The sequence below is a fragment of the Engraulis encrasicolus genome, chromosome 18, assembly GCF_034702125.1.
Source record: "Engraulis encrasicolus isolate BLACKSEA-1 chromosome 18, IST_EnEncr_1.0, whole genome shotgun sequence".
NCBI lineage: Eukaryota > Metazoa > Chordata > Actinopteri > Clupeiformes > Engraulidae > Engraulis > Engraulis encrasicolus.
The window spans coordinates 23,857,584-23,874,355 of record NC_085874.1 but is presented as its reverse complement, the minus strand read 5'-3'; the positions used below and the strand labels follow the sequence as shown (position 1 = coordinate 23,874,355).

At 41.7% G+C, this 16,772-nt stretch overlaps 1 protein-coding gene across 1 annotated transcript in view; it reads right to left on the bottom strand.

The window, feature by feature from the left end:
• Positions 1–1,942: 1,942 nt before the first annotated feature.
• Positions 1,943–16,772, bottom strand: part of tshr (thyroid stimulating hormone receptor) — a 47,432-nt gene continuing 32,602 nt past the window's right edge. Inside the window, exons 7-13 of the mRNA XM_063222122.1 lie at positions 15,590–15,658; positions 12,670–12,747; positions 8,272–8,460; positions 5,988–6,240; positions 4,087–4,662; positions 2,234–2,804; positions 1,943–1,956 (exon numbers count right to left, since the gene is read on the bottom strand). Of these exons, the coding sequence (XP_063078192.1) occupies positions 1,943–1,956; positions 2,234–2,804; positions 4,087–4,662; positions 5,988–6,240; positions 8,272–8,460; positions 12,670–12,747; positions 15,590–15,658 (1,750 nt within the window). The remainder of the gene's footprint in view (positions 1,957–2,233; positions 2,805–4,086; positions 4,663–5,987; positions 6,241–8,271; positions 8,461–12,669; positions 12,748–15,589; positions 15,659–16,772) is intronic.

Sequence of the window (16,772 nt, the reverse complement as noted above, 5' to 3'; positions counted from 1 at the left end):
ACTATGACCACCATCCTACACAGGGCACCTTTAATTCCCGGAACCAAAATGAGAAAGTCATAATGGCAAACGCACCAAGAACACAGAGCAGACAACAATGATCCCATAGCCGAAAAGAAACATTGAAACACTACATTTAATTATGTTCAGGTTGTCATGGTGGCTATTTACATGAGTAAGTACTTGTATGCAATGGCAGTATCACCTCTAGTTACCAGCCTTTAAAGTCACAGAATTCTGAAACTATTTTTATGCGCAATGTAGCAACCATCTGTCCAGCAAGTCTGTGGGTGGATAGTTGTCTTTTTTTCATCTTGAAAGCTAAAACATCCGGTGAAACACTGCCTTCTACAACATTCAAAAGTCAATTCCACATTGAAGTACACCAGTTTACATCTATATTTTTTTGTCTTAAAGTCTCAATTCAGACGAACTACACAAACCTGTATCAATATAATCCTGTTTGATAGGAATGCTTTAAATAAATTAAATGAGCCATCACACAACAGCTATGTCATACTATCCAATGTAATAAAAGTAATAAACATAACAAACACAGCCCACTGATTTACAAACATACTAACTTTTTTCCTACTATGTACAATCATCATTAGTAATGTTTTGTTATGCTAACACTCTGGGCAGTGTTTCCCAAAAACTCTTAAGAAGTACTTAAGCCTAAGTAGTAGGCTACTTAAGTATGAGGGGCATCCTAGGCAATATATCAGAAATTTAAACAAGTTTATACATGCACTATTTTACCTCGCACATGCACTTGGCGCAACCATTTTATTTTCATGTGCGAGGAAAAATATTGTATGTAGGCTTATAAAAGTATTGCATGCATAATCTTTTAGTTATGTGGTATATTGCCTAGGAGCCACCTCATACTTAAAGTGATACTGTCCCATTTTTGGAAATAAGCTTATTTGACACCTCCCCTTGAGTTAAATAAAAGGGTTTTACCGTTCTCCTGTACGTTTAACCCAGGGGTCCCCAAACTAAGGCCCGGGGGCCGGATACGGCCCGCCAAGACCCTTTGACCGACCCTCCACCTCTCTGCACCTCACCATTTGAACTGGCCCAAAGAAGCAATCCTCACAGAAAAAAATTATGATAAAATATATATATATTTTTTCCTACAGTTTCATTTTCACTAACCAAGTGTGAATCACCAGAAGTTTCTTTGATAGTTTCTCTCTGTGTAATATAATAGGCCTATCTCACTGTAATGTAAACAGGCCTAGCATTTCTATTGTAGGCCTATCACTCATAAACTGTCAATCACCATATTTTTCTAACCTTTCTTTTCAATTTGTACGTGGTTATTAGAAATTAAAACGAATAACTGTGGTATTTCAAATTGAAAAACATGTGAAGTACTCACTTCTTTTGCAAATCACTTGTAATGCTGAACTATTTTGTGCTAGAAATTATGGCTATAACAGGCAGTGGCCTAGTATAAAGCCCACACGATTGATCCCGGCCCCTGATCACAGTCAGGAACGATAATGTGGCCCCCAGAGAAAAAAAGTTTGGGGACCCCTGGTTTAACCGTTCTCTGGGTATGGCAGTGCAGATTTTACCTTCATGCTAGCAGTTAACATTGAGTCATATGAGACCAGCTGGCGGCTAACTGGTCTAATAGGACTCAATGTTAACTGCTAGCTTGGAGGTAAAATTTGCACTGCCATAGCCATAAAACGGTTGAAAGTACAGGAAAACCGTAAAACCCTATTATTTAACTCAAGGGGAGGTGTAAAATAAGCTTATTTCCAAAAATGGGACAATATCACCTTAAATACTACTTAGGCTTAAGTACTACTTAAAGGTTTTTGGGAAACACAGCCCTGACCTACTACTGTCTTGGTCTAGTTGTCGTAGATTGGGAATGAACAACAAGCAAGAGGAAAAGTGGCTTCCCTCTGACACACGTAACCACTTAACACCCTTGTGCTAGAAACACAGTTTTACATGTTTACACGTCAGTGGGTAAAATTTACCTGCGTTTAGACAGATGTCACCGTGCGTGGCTAGTGCTAGGCACTGCTCTCATGTCTTTGAGTGGCTTCAGGTATACTGCACTCCGTACTCCCGCCCATGGCTGTAATGAGCTGTGTCGGGGGCAAGTAGACATGCAAGTGGATGGGCATGTCCTCTGGATCTGTCTTATCCCGAAGACCGCTGCTTTGCCCACCACCAACACCACCACTCGCACCACCACCTCCTCCACCACCACCACCACTAGCACCACCACCGCTAGCACTAGCACCACCTCCGCTAGCACTACCACCTCCGCTAGCACTAGCACCACCACCGCTAGCACCACCACCACCACCACCACAGCTGCCCTTGGAGGATACGGCCTGGCCGCGGAACAGCTGCGCCCGGCGCTCGCACAGGCCCACCCTGTTCAGCAGGATGAAGACGTCGCCGTGGAAGGCCTTGGTGAAGATGGCGTAGAGGAAGGGGTTGGCGCAGGAGTTGAGCGGGTAGAAGAGCACCAGCAGGATCTTTGAGTGCGAGACGGTGATGAGCGGGTGGTCCAGCGCCGCCGACATGGCGTAGAAGGAGATGGGCGCCATGCACAGGAAGTCGGTGAAGATGAGCACGGCCATGCGCTTGGCGATGTTGGTGTCCTTGCTGGCCGACGGCGACGGGCAGTGGGGGTTGTGCACCGCGCAGTAGATCTTGACGTAGCAGGTGCAGACCACCAGGAAGGCCAGGATGTTGAGCACCAGCACCGAGACGATGTAGACCTGGTCCACCCGCGTCTGCGTGTCCATGGGCAGGCAGATGCTCACCTTTAAAGGGGCACAAAGTAGGATTATGCTGTTTAAATAAGCTCGCCATGAGAATGTTGATACAAATCTGAATATGGTATGTAAAGCGATTTTTCGTAAGAAAAGTGTTTCCCACGACACTCTTAGCGGACCGCTCTGTCCAACGTTACATGTGGGGTTCTCGGCGGACGGATTGTCAAAGTGCTCGAGAGAATCGTTCACTTACTAATGACTCAAATAAGCATCGTCTGACTCGGGACAGTGATTAATTCAACTTTTAATCCTACATAGCGCCGCTTTAACAGATGCATTATGTTTGTTAAGTCGGTAACACCTTACTTGGTGCTGCCATCATAAGTATGACATGTCATAACAGTGTCATAACACAGACATGGACGTGTCATGACATTATGTCAATGCCATAAACATTTTATGACCATTGAGAGATATTCGGTTTTGGTAAAGACAGTCCAAACAATGCCAACTTTCCATGACCGTAAAACCTTTATGACATTGCCATAGTGTTTATGACTCATTCATGACTGTGTCATGACACTGTGGTGTCATGCATATGACGCCAGTGTCAAGTAATGTGTAGCCATTATGTCTACTTATTCATTCAGGACTTAAAGTGATACTGTCCCATTTTTGGAAATTAGCTTATTTTACATCTCCCCTTGAGCTATATAATAGGTTTTTACCGTTCTCCTATACTTTTAACCGTTTTCTGGGTAGGGCAGTGCAAATTTTACCTCCATGCTAGCAGTTAACATTGAATCCTATGAGACCAGCTGGCGGCTAACTGGCCTCATAAGACTCAATGTAAACTGCTAGCTTGGAGGTCAAATTTGCACTGCCATACCCAGAGAATGGTTGAAAGTATAGGAGAACGGTAAAACCCTATTATATAGCTCAAGGGGAGGTGTAAAATAAGCTCATTTCCAAAAATGGGACAGTATCACTTTAAGCTTTATTTTGTTTCAGACTTGTAAAAAGGTTTTATCCTTTACCTGACATGTTTTGACGGTGTAACTTCCATCTTCATCAGAGGGTCGCATAGATGTTGACATGGATTTTAACCCGTTAAGACACGGCGTTATACATTTGCTGCTACCAGAATGGCAATGACCAAGTCGTAGTGCATTACTAAAGGCCCTGTGCTATGTCATAGTATTGTAGTACTATGGTAGTTAACTTTTCAATGACTATTACAGCGTGCCACTGGAGGTATGGCATGCATTGAGGGTTTAAAGCATGTCTGAAACCAAAGAAAGCTAAAGACTTAGAAGTATTGACTGCTCACCTTGTTGTAGCTGCTGACGCCCAGCAGGGGGAGCAGTGCGAGCAGCAGGCAGAGCAGCCACCCCACCAGCATCACGCCGGCCGCGTGCGACAGCCGCAGCTTGCGGTCCAGCCGCATGGCGAAGGTGATGGCGTGCCAGCGCTCCAGGGTGATGGCGGTCAGCGTGTAGACCGACAGCTCGCTGGCGAAGACGGTGAAGAAGCCGGCCAGGCCGCAGCCAGGGCCCGTCTGCCAGTCGATGGCGTGGTTGTGGTACTCCGCGCTCGTGTGCAGGTCCATGGAGGCGATCAGCAGCAGGTAGACGCCCATGCACAGGTCGGCGAAGGCCAGGTGGCACATGAGGAAGCGCGACACCGACAGCTTGTAGCGGCTGCTCAGCAGCACCAGCAGCACCAGCAGGTTGCCCAGCACGGCCAGCAGGCTGACGAACCACACGGACACGCGCAGGAAGCCCATGCTCATGATGTCCTCGCACGGGTTGAACTCGTCCGGCACGGGCCGGCAGTCCACCTCCTCGCCGTCCTCGCACATCACGTAATCGTAGCCGCTCTTGAGGAAGAAGCTGCTTTGGTCCTCCTGCAGCCCATACAATATACGGATCAGGGAGCAGAGAAACATCACTATTACTATTTGTATTATTATTACACTTAGGTGGATTTTTTGCAAGTGGACAATTTTATGCAAATATATATGTCTAGTGTGCATTTTTAGTCTTTTCTTTTCAGAATGCATTCTGCTCATTCTGAAATTAGATGCGGCCCACACAATATACGTATCAGGGAGCAGAGAAACATCACTATTATTATTATTATTATTATTATTATTATTACACTACATTTCCAAGAATGCTTCACTGACTCAGAGTGCTGCACCACAAGTGCCACTATATTAAGTATAGTTTAGTATAAGTTAAGTATATTAACCACAAGCATTGTTTGTATGCACTCTGCCTGATGAAGGTTTAAAGACCAAAAGCTTTGCAAGTCAAGTAAAGCTTCTTTGCACAAAAAAAGACCTGAAGTGTGCAGATTGTCTCCTTTGTATACAGTCTTTTCTTTTCAGAATGCCTGCTGCTCATTCTGAAATTAGATGCTGCCCACACAATATACGTTTCAGGGAGCAGAGAAACATTACTATTATTGTTATTATATCATTGACATTTTTATTTTCACACTAAGCTGACACTTGTTATGCAAAGCCTTAAGTTTGTCTAGTGTGGAATTTTTGTATTTTCTTTTCAAAATGCATGCTGCTCATTCACACTTGATTTTTATATTATATAATATTTTATATTATGTAATATAAACTATAAACTAATATTTACTGGTCTGACCAAAATACACTAAACTTACAGACACATATGCCTATTACTGGTAATTCAAAATGTCAGGCATGGAGAATATTCACCTATTCATGTATGAAAAGTGTCCATTTCCAAGTCATAATGAGTACAGCATACAATTCGTAGTGGTTGTAAAAGATGACATTTGTGAATAGGCAGCATCAATTTCAAAAATAAATTGCTAAAAAGTTACATACTCAACTGTTCATATAGGGTACCAAATAATGAAAGAACCTTGAACATACCGGTATGCCTATAACCACCATGGATGCCAGTTGTGTAAGCTCACCCCCCCCCCTCCCCCCGCAAAAAAAAGGACAGCATTGGCCCCTGAGGACTGTCTGCCCTACGGGAAATGCTCTGCAGACTATGCCAGATTACCAGTCCAGGCCTGATGAGCTTGCATGCCCATGGGGACTCGTATCCTAGACTTTCCCCAGCTCTCTCTCCCCTTCACTTCCTAGCTTTCCTTGTGCGCTCCTGTCAAAACAAAATACACCTCACATTCTATTGTAGACTTCCATTCTATTTTACATCCAGCAATCTAAAAAATCTTTGCCTGGGGGTTCTTCAGTGTCTCTCCGAATCCCACGTCCTCCTCGTGCTGTCCGCCAAAGTAGTAGGAGTGGTAGTGGGGGCTGAGTTGGAACTCGCGATAGTCGCCGGCATCCCTGAAGATGCTGCCTTCACGCCGACTCTCCACGTCACCATTGTCGATGCGATCTGTGACCGTTGGATTGAGCAATGGCGCCACAGATCTCTTGCGATGCAGCTCGGCTAAGGTCAAGTTGCAAATGAAGTATTCAAGATATCTGCCGTGGAGGGAAGAGGAAAAGTGGACAGCAACATAATAGATTAAAAGCACACATGGTTGTGGCATGATGTGGTCATGTACTATGCAAAGTCCACAACTCCTGGTCGGGCCTTTTTGGTCACCAGCAATGCAACACAACGCATGCATTACAGTATTTTCAGGTCAATTAATCTTCTGTATTGTCTTGACATAGCAGCCCTGTGACATGCAATTAATGAACAGTCAAGGGAAAAGACCAAAGCAAAAATGTATTGATTTAATTGGTGCCAAAGTCCACATGGTGTGACGGCAATGTTTGGGTTGAACCATAATTATGCTCTTCGCAGGCAGCACACACAGATGGACAAGTACAGCACGCATGCAAAGAAGTTTCCCTCCAAGGCCCCCAACTTCTGTCGCTGACTGTCAGTGTGTGTGTGCGCAGGGCTGGACTGGGGGAGAAATAGGGCCCGGACACTTTTGGCTTAAAAGGGCCCCTCGTAATTAGCGGCACAGAATTGACTCACCGGTGAGCCCCGCACTCTCGTGGGCTCCTATTTTCAGAAATGTAAAAAAAATAAAAAACATTACAATTTTTTTTTAATTATTTTTTTTTTACATTTGAAGAGTTCAGATGCAAAACCCCCTAACTTTTTTTGTGATTAACATTATTTAAAGGATGCAGTAATACAAATTAAGGTACAGACAATGACAACATTTCAGACAGTTCTTCCACTACAATGTCCCATGAGGAGATGGTGTGGGGTTTGCCTTTATTCATTCTTGCTGTAGAGCGTTCCAGTAGTGCAGTAGTCTTAAAGTCTGAAAGCCGGGCAGAGTTCATGGGTAGCTGAGGGTTAAACCAGTGTTTTAGAATGGTTTTCTTGGCAGCTGTCAAGCCAGCACACAGAGTTCGTCTTTGAGTGACACTTAGGTCTGAGGAGTTATCGTCGTTCAGCAAACACAAATCAGGTGTTTAGGGCATTCTGTGTGGATGACATCTGATATAGTTTTAGACATAAAGTCCCAGAATCTTGATATTGGAGAACACTCCCAGAACATGTGCATGTATGTACCTATCTGTTGAGTGTTACAATGTGTGCATAAAGGACTTGTGATTCTACCCATTTTGTGTAAGAGATAAGGTGTGGTGTAGGCTCTGTGTATTAATTTAAAATAATTAGCTGATGAGCAGGGTTAGACACTGTAGGAATACCCTCCCATATCCACGTCCAGTTGGGAGTAGACCCATATTTGGATAACTCTCTATCCCAAATTAGACAGGGGGTGGTGCAGGTGTGAGCTAGTAGTTCCCCATATATAGGTGAGACAGACCTATAAAAGAATGAAAACAGACACTTTAGGAGTGGATGAGGGGTGAGGTTTTCCCCCCAAGGGACACCATAGGCTCTAAGTGCAGATCTTAACCTAAGATACATGAAATAAGATGTAAGATGTGTTTTAAATGACTGACTCCTTTGTCCAACCATGATTTGCATGTGAATGGTTTGTTACCAGTCACAAGATTGTGATTATTCCATATGGGAGACTGTTCAGTGAGTCTCAGGGAGTTGCCCATATAAGTTTCAATATCATGCCATATATTCAGTAAATTAAGAACAATGAAGTAATATTTAGTTTTTGACTGTCCCTTTGGTTTTCCGGTAAATAAGATATCTTCTAAATGGTAAGGAACCCTAACTCCATTTCTGAAGACCTGCACTTCCATATTTTTTGGGAACCCCATTGTTGGTTTGGTTTAAATTCATGTACTTGATGATACATATTAATATTTAAATTACATAAATAAAATAAAAAATATGCAATTTTGATAGATTAGTATTACATACATATGAATTATGACGTGTTTCTGGAAAGGCACTTAGGAGGTTTTGCATCTGAACTCTTCATTTCTGAAAATAGGGGACCACGAGGGTGCAGGGCCCACCGGGAAATGCCCGGTATGCCAGATGGCCAATCCAGCCCTGTGTGTTTGTGTGCGCGCGCGTGTGACTGGAGTTAATTTGTGTTCTTTTTTTTTTTTACAAACCCTCTTTTTTTCTTGAGGTTCTTGAAGGCGCAGCAGTGGCTGGGATAGGTCAGGTCGGCGCTAGTCAGTTGAACGAAGGTTTTGATTGGAGGCAGCTTTTTGAGGGCCCTCACATTCTGGGCTTTGAGCTCCCGCAGCGACTCCAGGCCCTCGCTGGGGAGGGAGGTGACACTCGTGTACGAGACGTCCCTGCCAAAAAAATGGAGAAAGAGAGCGCAGGGTTCAGGAGAGGGTCAAGATGGAGGAGAAAATGTTTTTGCTGCTCTGCAGAGTGAGTGGAGGAGGTGGAGTGGGGCCCTCAAGTCGTGAGTATGGGACTGGCTCCAAGGTAAGACTTTGTGCCTTTCCCAACAGCGCTAATTACAACTGGGGCACACAAACCAACACGACCGGACCGCATAAGTGTTTTTTTCCCCCCTTCTCATTGAAATACAACTAATGAAACTGAACTGAAATGAATTTTGCACTCGCTTTTACACAAATTTATATTTCAAGGACCACAATGGAAAACTAGCTAAATTGATCTTTTTTTGTGGTATCCTTTTGATATGTGTACAGTAAAAGGCACATGAGCAAAATGCTATTTTTTATGTTATTTCAACATGTCCTGTGTCCATAAATGATAACAAATTAAATCAAATCGACAAGATGACGTAAAACACAGCATGTCCTTTTAGAGCTTTGGAAAAACTACATGTACCCAGAAAAACAATTACGGTAATTAAGTAGCCTAGCGTTGAATGCAGTCATTATTATCAGTTAATAGTCAACCCACAGTACAGCTCATAGCCTACCCTGTACAGTACATCAGCTTCAAAGTAAATCTCCTCTGGGATATGACTGGAGGACTTATTTGCACAATCTTGTATCATTTTCATTATTAAAGAACATTTGTTATGCCAGAGAATCTCTATATGGATAGGGCTCACAGACGTAAGTTGCTTGTTATTGCCAACTAGTTGAAGTACCACCACAGCGAAGTGCAAAAATGAATGGGTTTCATTGTGCCTACAATAATATATATATTTTTCTCAATGTATAAGTTATTACCCTGAAATACAAACCCCAACTCCGATGAAGTTGGGACGTTTGGTAAACAGTGAATAAAATCAAAATGCTATCATTTTCAAAACATTCAATCTATTCATTAGATGGAGAATAGTGAAAAGACAACATATTAAGTGTTAAAACCGAGAAAAAATATTGTTTTGGGGGACATATGTACTCATTTCTAATTTGATAAATCCAACACGTCTCAAAAGAGTTGGGACGGGGATCAGTGAAATTTAGTAAACATCCAAATAAGATAAAACAACAAAGAAGAACATTTCAAAATGAATTGTACTGACGGACAATATAGGTGTCTAGGTATAAGATCATCACAGAGAGGCTGAGTCACTCAGAATTAAAGATGCAAAGGGAATAATTACCATAGTTATTACATACATTTTTGAATTCCCTTTGATTTACCACGATTTAGTGTATATAAGACATATTTTTGTTAATAAAATCATTGTATAGGTTCATGACATCATGAAATATATATTGGCTGTAGTCTCACTCTAATTCCTGGAGTGCTAGAGCTATTGAAAATTGACCATATTAAGAATGCTTAATGCATGAAAATGATACAGGGGTTTAACATTCTCCTAAGCACATGAGCTCACTTGAAATAGACCCAGAAGACATGGGAAACTGTCCTTTGCTTACAGAAGTCAGCAGAAGTTGTAGAAGTCCATTCTTTTTGACAATAATAGAGCATTGCACATCCTGTGCTACAGTGAAAATGGACCATCCAACTTGTGTTAGTGCTAGCTTCAAAAGTCAGCCTCCATGATGGCATGCGGATGCAGTAGTGCATTGGTTAAGATGTTCTCACTCATCTGTAGAGTTAAATACAGTGCTGAATGGTATAAATGGGTTTTAAACAGCATGAAAAGCCACTCATGCATTATATTTTGAAGGGAGATCTTCGATTACTGCCACATAGTAAGGTCAAATTGCATTCTCTACTATGTAAACAGTTTGGCTCCATCATAAGGACCAGCAGGTGATAAAATGGTGGGTTTTGGTCAAGACCTGTCACACTGTAAGCACTACAGAAAGGAAAACATTGCAAAACATGACAAGGAATACACCCACCATTTAAGTTGGTGAAATCATGTCCAAGATAGGAATTAATCGGTTAATGTATTTAACTGTTAAGTGTTGTCTTTTGTTTTGTTTTTAGTCTTCCTCGACATTTGCTGCCATTTATTGTCCCCGTCCCAACTCTTTTGAGACGTGTTGGATTTATCAAATTAGAAATGAGTACATATGTCCCCCAAAACAATATTTTTTCTCGGTTTTAACACTTAATATGTTGTCTTTTCACTATTCTCCATCTAATGAATAGATTGAATGTTTTGAAAATGATAGCATTTTGATTTTATTCACTGTTTACCAAACGTCCCAACTTCATCGGAGTTGGGGTTTGTATTAATACTCAGTTCGAAGCTAGTCCTAAGAAGAACTCAATTGAGTATTTTTTTTTAGATCTTTTTGTGATACTAGATTATTATACTGAGTTAGCAAGCTGAATTTATGAGGCCAAATCCATATACGTACATTAGCAGAACGCCAGTACAGGTTGAAATCTTCTGCCCTGCTGTAAAAAATGAACATCCCCCAAAATTGACAATACAGCCTCTTACATAATACCAGCCATAGTTCTGAACAGGATATGTTGTTGATTTATGAGATTTATGAGTGCAAATTGCAGTAAAATATATTTTAGTAGCCCTATGGACTGCATTTTTTTCCCCACAAGGCCTGTACATATGTACTGTAAGTATTTACTTGTTCTTCTGGTCTTCACAACTGTGCCATGTCTATTCGTGTTACTATATCATGTCAGGTGTTTATGTTTAAATGAGCTCATCTTTGTAGATGGCAGATGCTTGACGAGTGCAGAGCAAGAGAGAGAAGTACATTCAACGGCAGTCAACGGCGACCATCTGATTTTAACATTCTGGGATGGCTAGCCAGTGACCTCATGTTCATGACCTCATCCACATCATGGTCCTATGAGGGCCCAGGCGGAGGAGAGTTATTAACTTAATAATATAAGATTTCAGCAGGCCTGCATTAGCACTGGGGGAGATAAGGGGTTACAGTGCAACAGAGATGGCCAGGCATTTTGAATGTGTTCAGGAGAGCTAAAAATACTGGCTGTTAAGTTTTTTTTTGAGGCAGGGATGTCATTTCTTCAGAGCGAGAGATCCCAATAATGTTCTCTCCACTTCCATGTAAGAGCTTGTTTTTGGTGCTATTATTATGATTCCTGTTTTCATGTTTCCTGTTTTTCTCATCCTCATGATGTGCTGAGTTTGTATGTTTTGGGGGTACCAACCTGAGCTTGGTCAATGCATTTCAAGGGTTGATTATATATTTTGGGTAATGGGTATATATTTGTTCTCCCATTAAACAAGCCTGAAAAACACCCTAGTCGTTCACCAGTACAACAAATGTCCAAAGGTTAATTAGACTTCACATTCATTAGCAAGAGTGTTTTCAAATGCAGAACCTTTGTTGTTTCAAGTCCGTGCCATGCTGAATAAGTCCAAACAAATGGACAGCATAAAAACTTTCAACATCTCAACCATTCATTTTACATCGAAATCTCTCTTAATGCAAACCAAGGTTGCAAAGGCAAACTAACAACAGTACCAGTTTTATGCAGCAAAAAAAGTTTGTAACCGCATTGGACTGACCCCCTTCATCCAAGAAGACCCAATTTACTTGAACAACAACAAAAAAACTGCCAGTTTCATTTTGAAGCAGGTGCTTATGCTATTTACGGCTATTTACAGCTCAAGTGTAGTTTCACTTTGAATCATATCGCTCTAAGACACTGGTGGTTTTATGTTCTCTCTGTTTCCCCATGGGCCCATCCTGTCTCACTGCAAAAAGTTAAATGTGTACAGTTAATTCCAATGGATAGACTCATTTCATTTTCCAGAAGACTCCGGGTGAATTTGGGCTAGCCATCATTTTCCTGTCATAAGAAAATGCTGACCTAAATACGTATGTAGAATAGGGCTTGCAGGTGCCCAGGGCAGGACTGGCCATCTGGCATACCAGGCATTTCCCGGTGGGCCCTGCACCCTCGTGGGCCCTTATTTTCAGAAATGTAAAAAAGTGTATATATACGTATATACTGTATATAAAATAGGGGCCACGAGGGTGTGGGCCCCACCAGTTGGTCAGTTCTGCGCCACTAATTATGGGGTTTGGCTTTAAGCCAAAAGTGCCCGGGACCTATTTCTCCCCCAGTCCAGCCCTTGCAGGTGCCCAAACGGTTCATTGTGTGACAGCAAAAAGTCAATTACCATGTGTGTGTGGCTTTCATTTACTCACAGAGACGTTGGGCCACTGAGGGTACCAGCAAACATTCTCTCATCCAGCGTTGTTAGATATTTATTTCTTTGAAGTTCTCTAATTAGGAAGACAAATAATACATGCAGAAACACTGTTTGAGACTGAAAAACATGGCTTAGTATATGGAGTGAGGTAAATAGTAGAGATGCACCGGAACCGGATCCGGCAGGATAATAGGGTTTTTCACAGGATCCGGATCCGGTTCCAGGATCCAGGATCCGGTAGCCGAGGCTTTTCAGTCAAAATAGTTTGAGCCAACGTGATAAAAAGGGCCCACGTGTGCGAGTAGGCTATGTGTTTCAACCCTTTCGTAGGATCCGGTATCCGGTTCCGGATCCGGCAGGATCTTAAGCAGTGGATCCTGTATCCGACAGGATCCAGTGCATCTCTACTAAATGGCAAACGGCAGTGCAAACGTTCAGCTAAAATCATTCATTAAAAGCTCTACAACACAGTGGGCACTTTTTCATGTAGTTTCAGGCAATAGTTATATGAGCAACAAACAATATGTCCACAATTTCACTGACAGAAAAAAACATGGGCATTTTAGAAACTGGAACTTTTTTAGGCACACTAGATAAAATCTTTACAAGCCACAAGCCTCTTTTTTAAGCTCTTTTACAATTTGAAGTGAAATGTTCAACATAAAATATTCCACTAGTATCACCACAGGGACTTCTTTTACATGTTGCACACATATTTTCACCTTGAACCTTATAATTACACACTGGGGATGGGGCCAAGGGGAATGGTGGAGAAGGTGGTGGGGGTGGGGGATTGTGGCGTGAGGCCAGGGAAGGATGAGGAAAAGGGCTGAGGGAGCTGGAGGTTGGGGGTTATGTGGTAAGGGGAGGAGGAGAAGGGGAGGAGGTGCTGAGGCAGGAGGAGGGGTGAGGAGTAATAATAATAATAATAATAATAATAATAATAATAATAATAATAATAATAATAATAATAAATATAATAATAATAATAATAATAATAATAATAAATATAATAATAATAATAATAATAAATGTAGGTTTTGTATAGCGCTTTTCTGGACACTCAAAGAGGCTTTACAGGCCATGTAACATAAAGACAAAACACTTAAACATACAGAGACATAGTATAAGATAAGATCTTATCTTAATCTTATACTATGTTAACACTAGCGGCTGTGGCCTATTGGTTAGGGAGGTGATCTTAAAGATCAGAGGGTTGCAGGCTCGAATCCCACCCTAGCCTCTCCCTACAACTCTCCATGTATGGCTGAAGTGTCCTTGAGCAAGGCACCTAACCCCACATTACTGCAGGTACTGTAACCAATACCCTGTAAACGACTGTATGTCTCTTTGGATAAAAGCATCAGATAAGTGTAATGCAAATGTAATGAAAAAGAAGACTTTAGATGCAAAATCTTCTAAGTGCATTTGAAATGAGTTCACAAAAAACAGGCTGTATTTTCTTTTTTTCTAAATTTGGTTAACTTAAAAATCAGTCCATCTAATTTTGTTTGGACTTGACTCTCTGTACTTGATAATAACATTAAATTGGCATTTTGATTGTAATTGTAAGCCAGCTATGACAAAGGATTCTGTCTTATTGTGCTACTACATCTTATGTTGTGTTCAAATGAACAAAATCCCTTGAAGTGTAGATGTTTCAACACTCGTACAAAATACTGTATACATGCAGGGCCTGGGACAAAGACATCTGAAAGGGCCCCAAACCCAATCGATACAATATAATGAGGACCCAATTCTGGGCCCCCTGTCTCCCTGGACCCAGGACAAGTGTGACCCCCCCCCCTGTCGACTTCCCTGTATACATGTATATACAGTATATATCTCCCCATAGTATATCCAGTATATATCTCCCCCCCAACCCTCCTCCCTTTCAGTGGTCACGTTGTCACACATGAGCATGTTATCCTCCCCGTCCCAGCCCCAGTGGAGAAACGCAATTCTAGAGTGAATTTGTTCCAGAGTACTTTCTCAAATGGTGCACTTGAGCACTTCGGTGTTCATGTTTCAGTGCGTATGGCGTATTAGTTACGCACTGAAACATAGTGCCAGGAGTGCACAAGTGCGCCATTTGAGACCCAGCATGAGTGTTGAATTATTAGCTCTGCATTTTTTTCTGTGTGGGTGTACTCAGGAAGACGGGGGTGGGTTGGTTGGGACACTGTGATAGAGGCAGAGACTCGTCTTATATAATTTCTAATATGGTGTCAGGCAGACTTATGGGAAATGCGGTATGGAGATGAGGTTAAGTAGAAGGCCAAGTGGAGTGTGTGTCAATAAAAACAGAATTCGGAAATTCACTTGGGGGGACATTTTGGATTCAGAATAGGGAAACGATGACTATGAAGAAAGGCTTTCTTCTACTTTTCCTCTTTTTCTCTGAAAGTAACAAAATCAACTGGGGTTCCCTGCCCCCCAATGACAAAGGTGTTCATTAAACAAGACCTGAAGTGATCTCTCTCTCTCTCTCTCTCTCTCTCTCTCTCTCTATCTCTCTCTCTCGCCCTCTGTTTGCACAATGACGAACTTCGAGCCAAAAAAATAGAGACTGGAACACTGAGCTTCTCAAGTTTAGAGGCCTATTAGAAAGGTAATATGTACTCCAGATGTGTGAGGGACAGTATGTGTCAGCTGACACCAAATGCATTTGAAGAGCTCTTTTCCGAAACAATATAACAATCTGAAAATCGGAACTGGGTTAATGTTGCCTCATATTTCCATAACAAATTCAAACAGTAAAACATAGATGTCAAGTATTTTAACAGAGAAAGACAATATAGACACTTCATTTTTGAATGTTTTTGAATTTGGATGGGCATTAGGTTTTCACACCATGTGGTGTGTCATACTACATGACTGCATCAGTTCCTTATCGTTATGGGTCATCTTCTTACACAGTATCGAGTGTAGTCCCGTTGAAAGCGTGGCTTTGGATTTCCAAGAAGCCGTTGTTGTACAGCATGCTAACAAGGACAAAAACAAAACAAAAAACAACAAAAACAAAAAAAAACAGAGAGAAGTTGAGATGTTGCCCTAATTTGAAAAGAATATTATACCTTAAAGGTGATGATGAACAGGGCACCTTTTTTTTGGCAGTATTTCTGTGCAACGATAGGATGAGATGTTTTTTTTGGACAGTTTATCACCACGACAATTTTATAAATAGTACTAGAATCAGCAGAAGAGAAATATTGTTAACCCGTTAGGACACGGCGTTATAAATTTGCTGTTACCAGAATGGCAATGACCAAGTCGTAGTGCATTACTAAAGGCCCTGTGTTAAGTCATAGTATTGTAGTACGATGGCAGTTAACTTTCAATGACTATTACAGTGTGCCACTGGGGGTACGGCGTGCATTAAGGGGCTACTCATTTAATTTGAGGATTAGGAACCTATCATGTTGTTGCCCAGCAATATTGCTTAAAAAATTACAGTAGCCCTGTGAATCATTGCTTTCTGGTTCACCTTCTGTATCTGAATCATTTATGTAGTATAGCGCATCAGTTCCAGTGGTGTAGTCTACGTAGAACGCGGGTATACGGAGTATACCCACTTCTAAATTTCAGGGATTTCAGTATACCCACTTAAAATTGATTGATCCATTGTTTTGAATAGCACAAATATATACAGTACCCACTTCAAAAAATTCTCAAATATACAGTATACCCACCATAAAAAAGTAGACTACACCACTGATCAGTTCATAGGGAAGCAATGAAGCCTTCAAGATAATGGAGCTTTCGAAAACAAACTACAAAGCCCGCAAACAGCTGTGGAACCAACGTGATGTCTCCTACAACACTATTACCAAAGAGTATACACTTAACACGCTTCACACACACACACACACACACACACACACACACACACACACACACACACACACACACACACACACACACACACACACACACACACACACACACACACACACACACACACACAGTCAAATCCCCATGCATTTAATTTAACATTTAACATAAACATTTAATTCAGACAGGCATGCTCCTTTTTACACATAGCCAAGTGCCTGCTTGCCTGTCATCATGTGACGTGTACTTATTCAGACCAGCTTC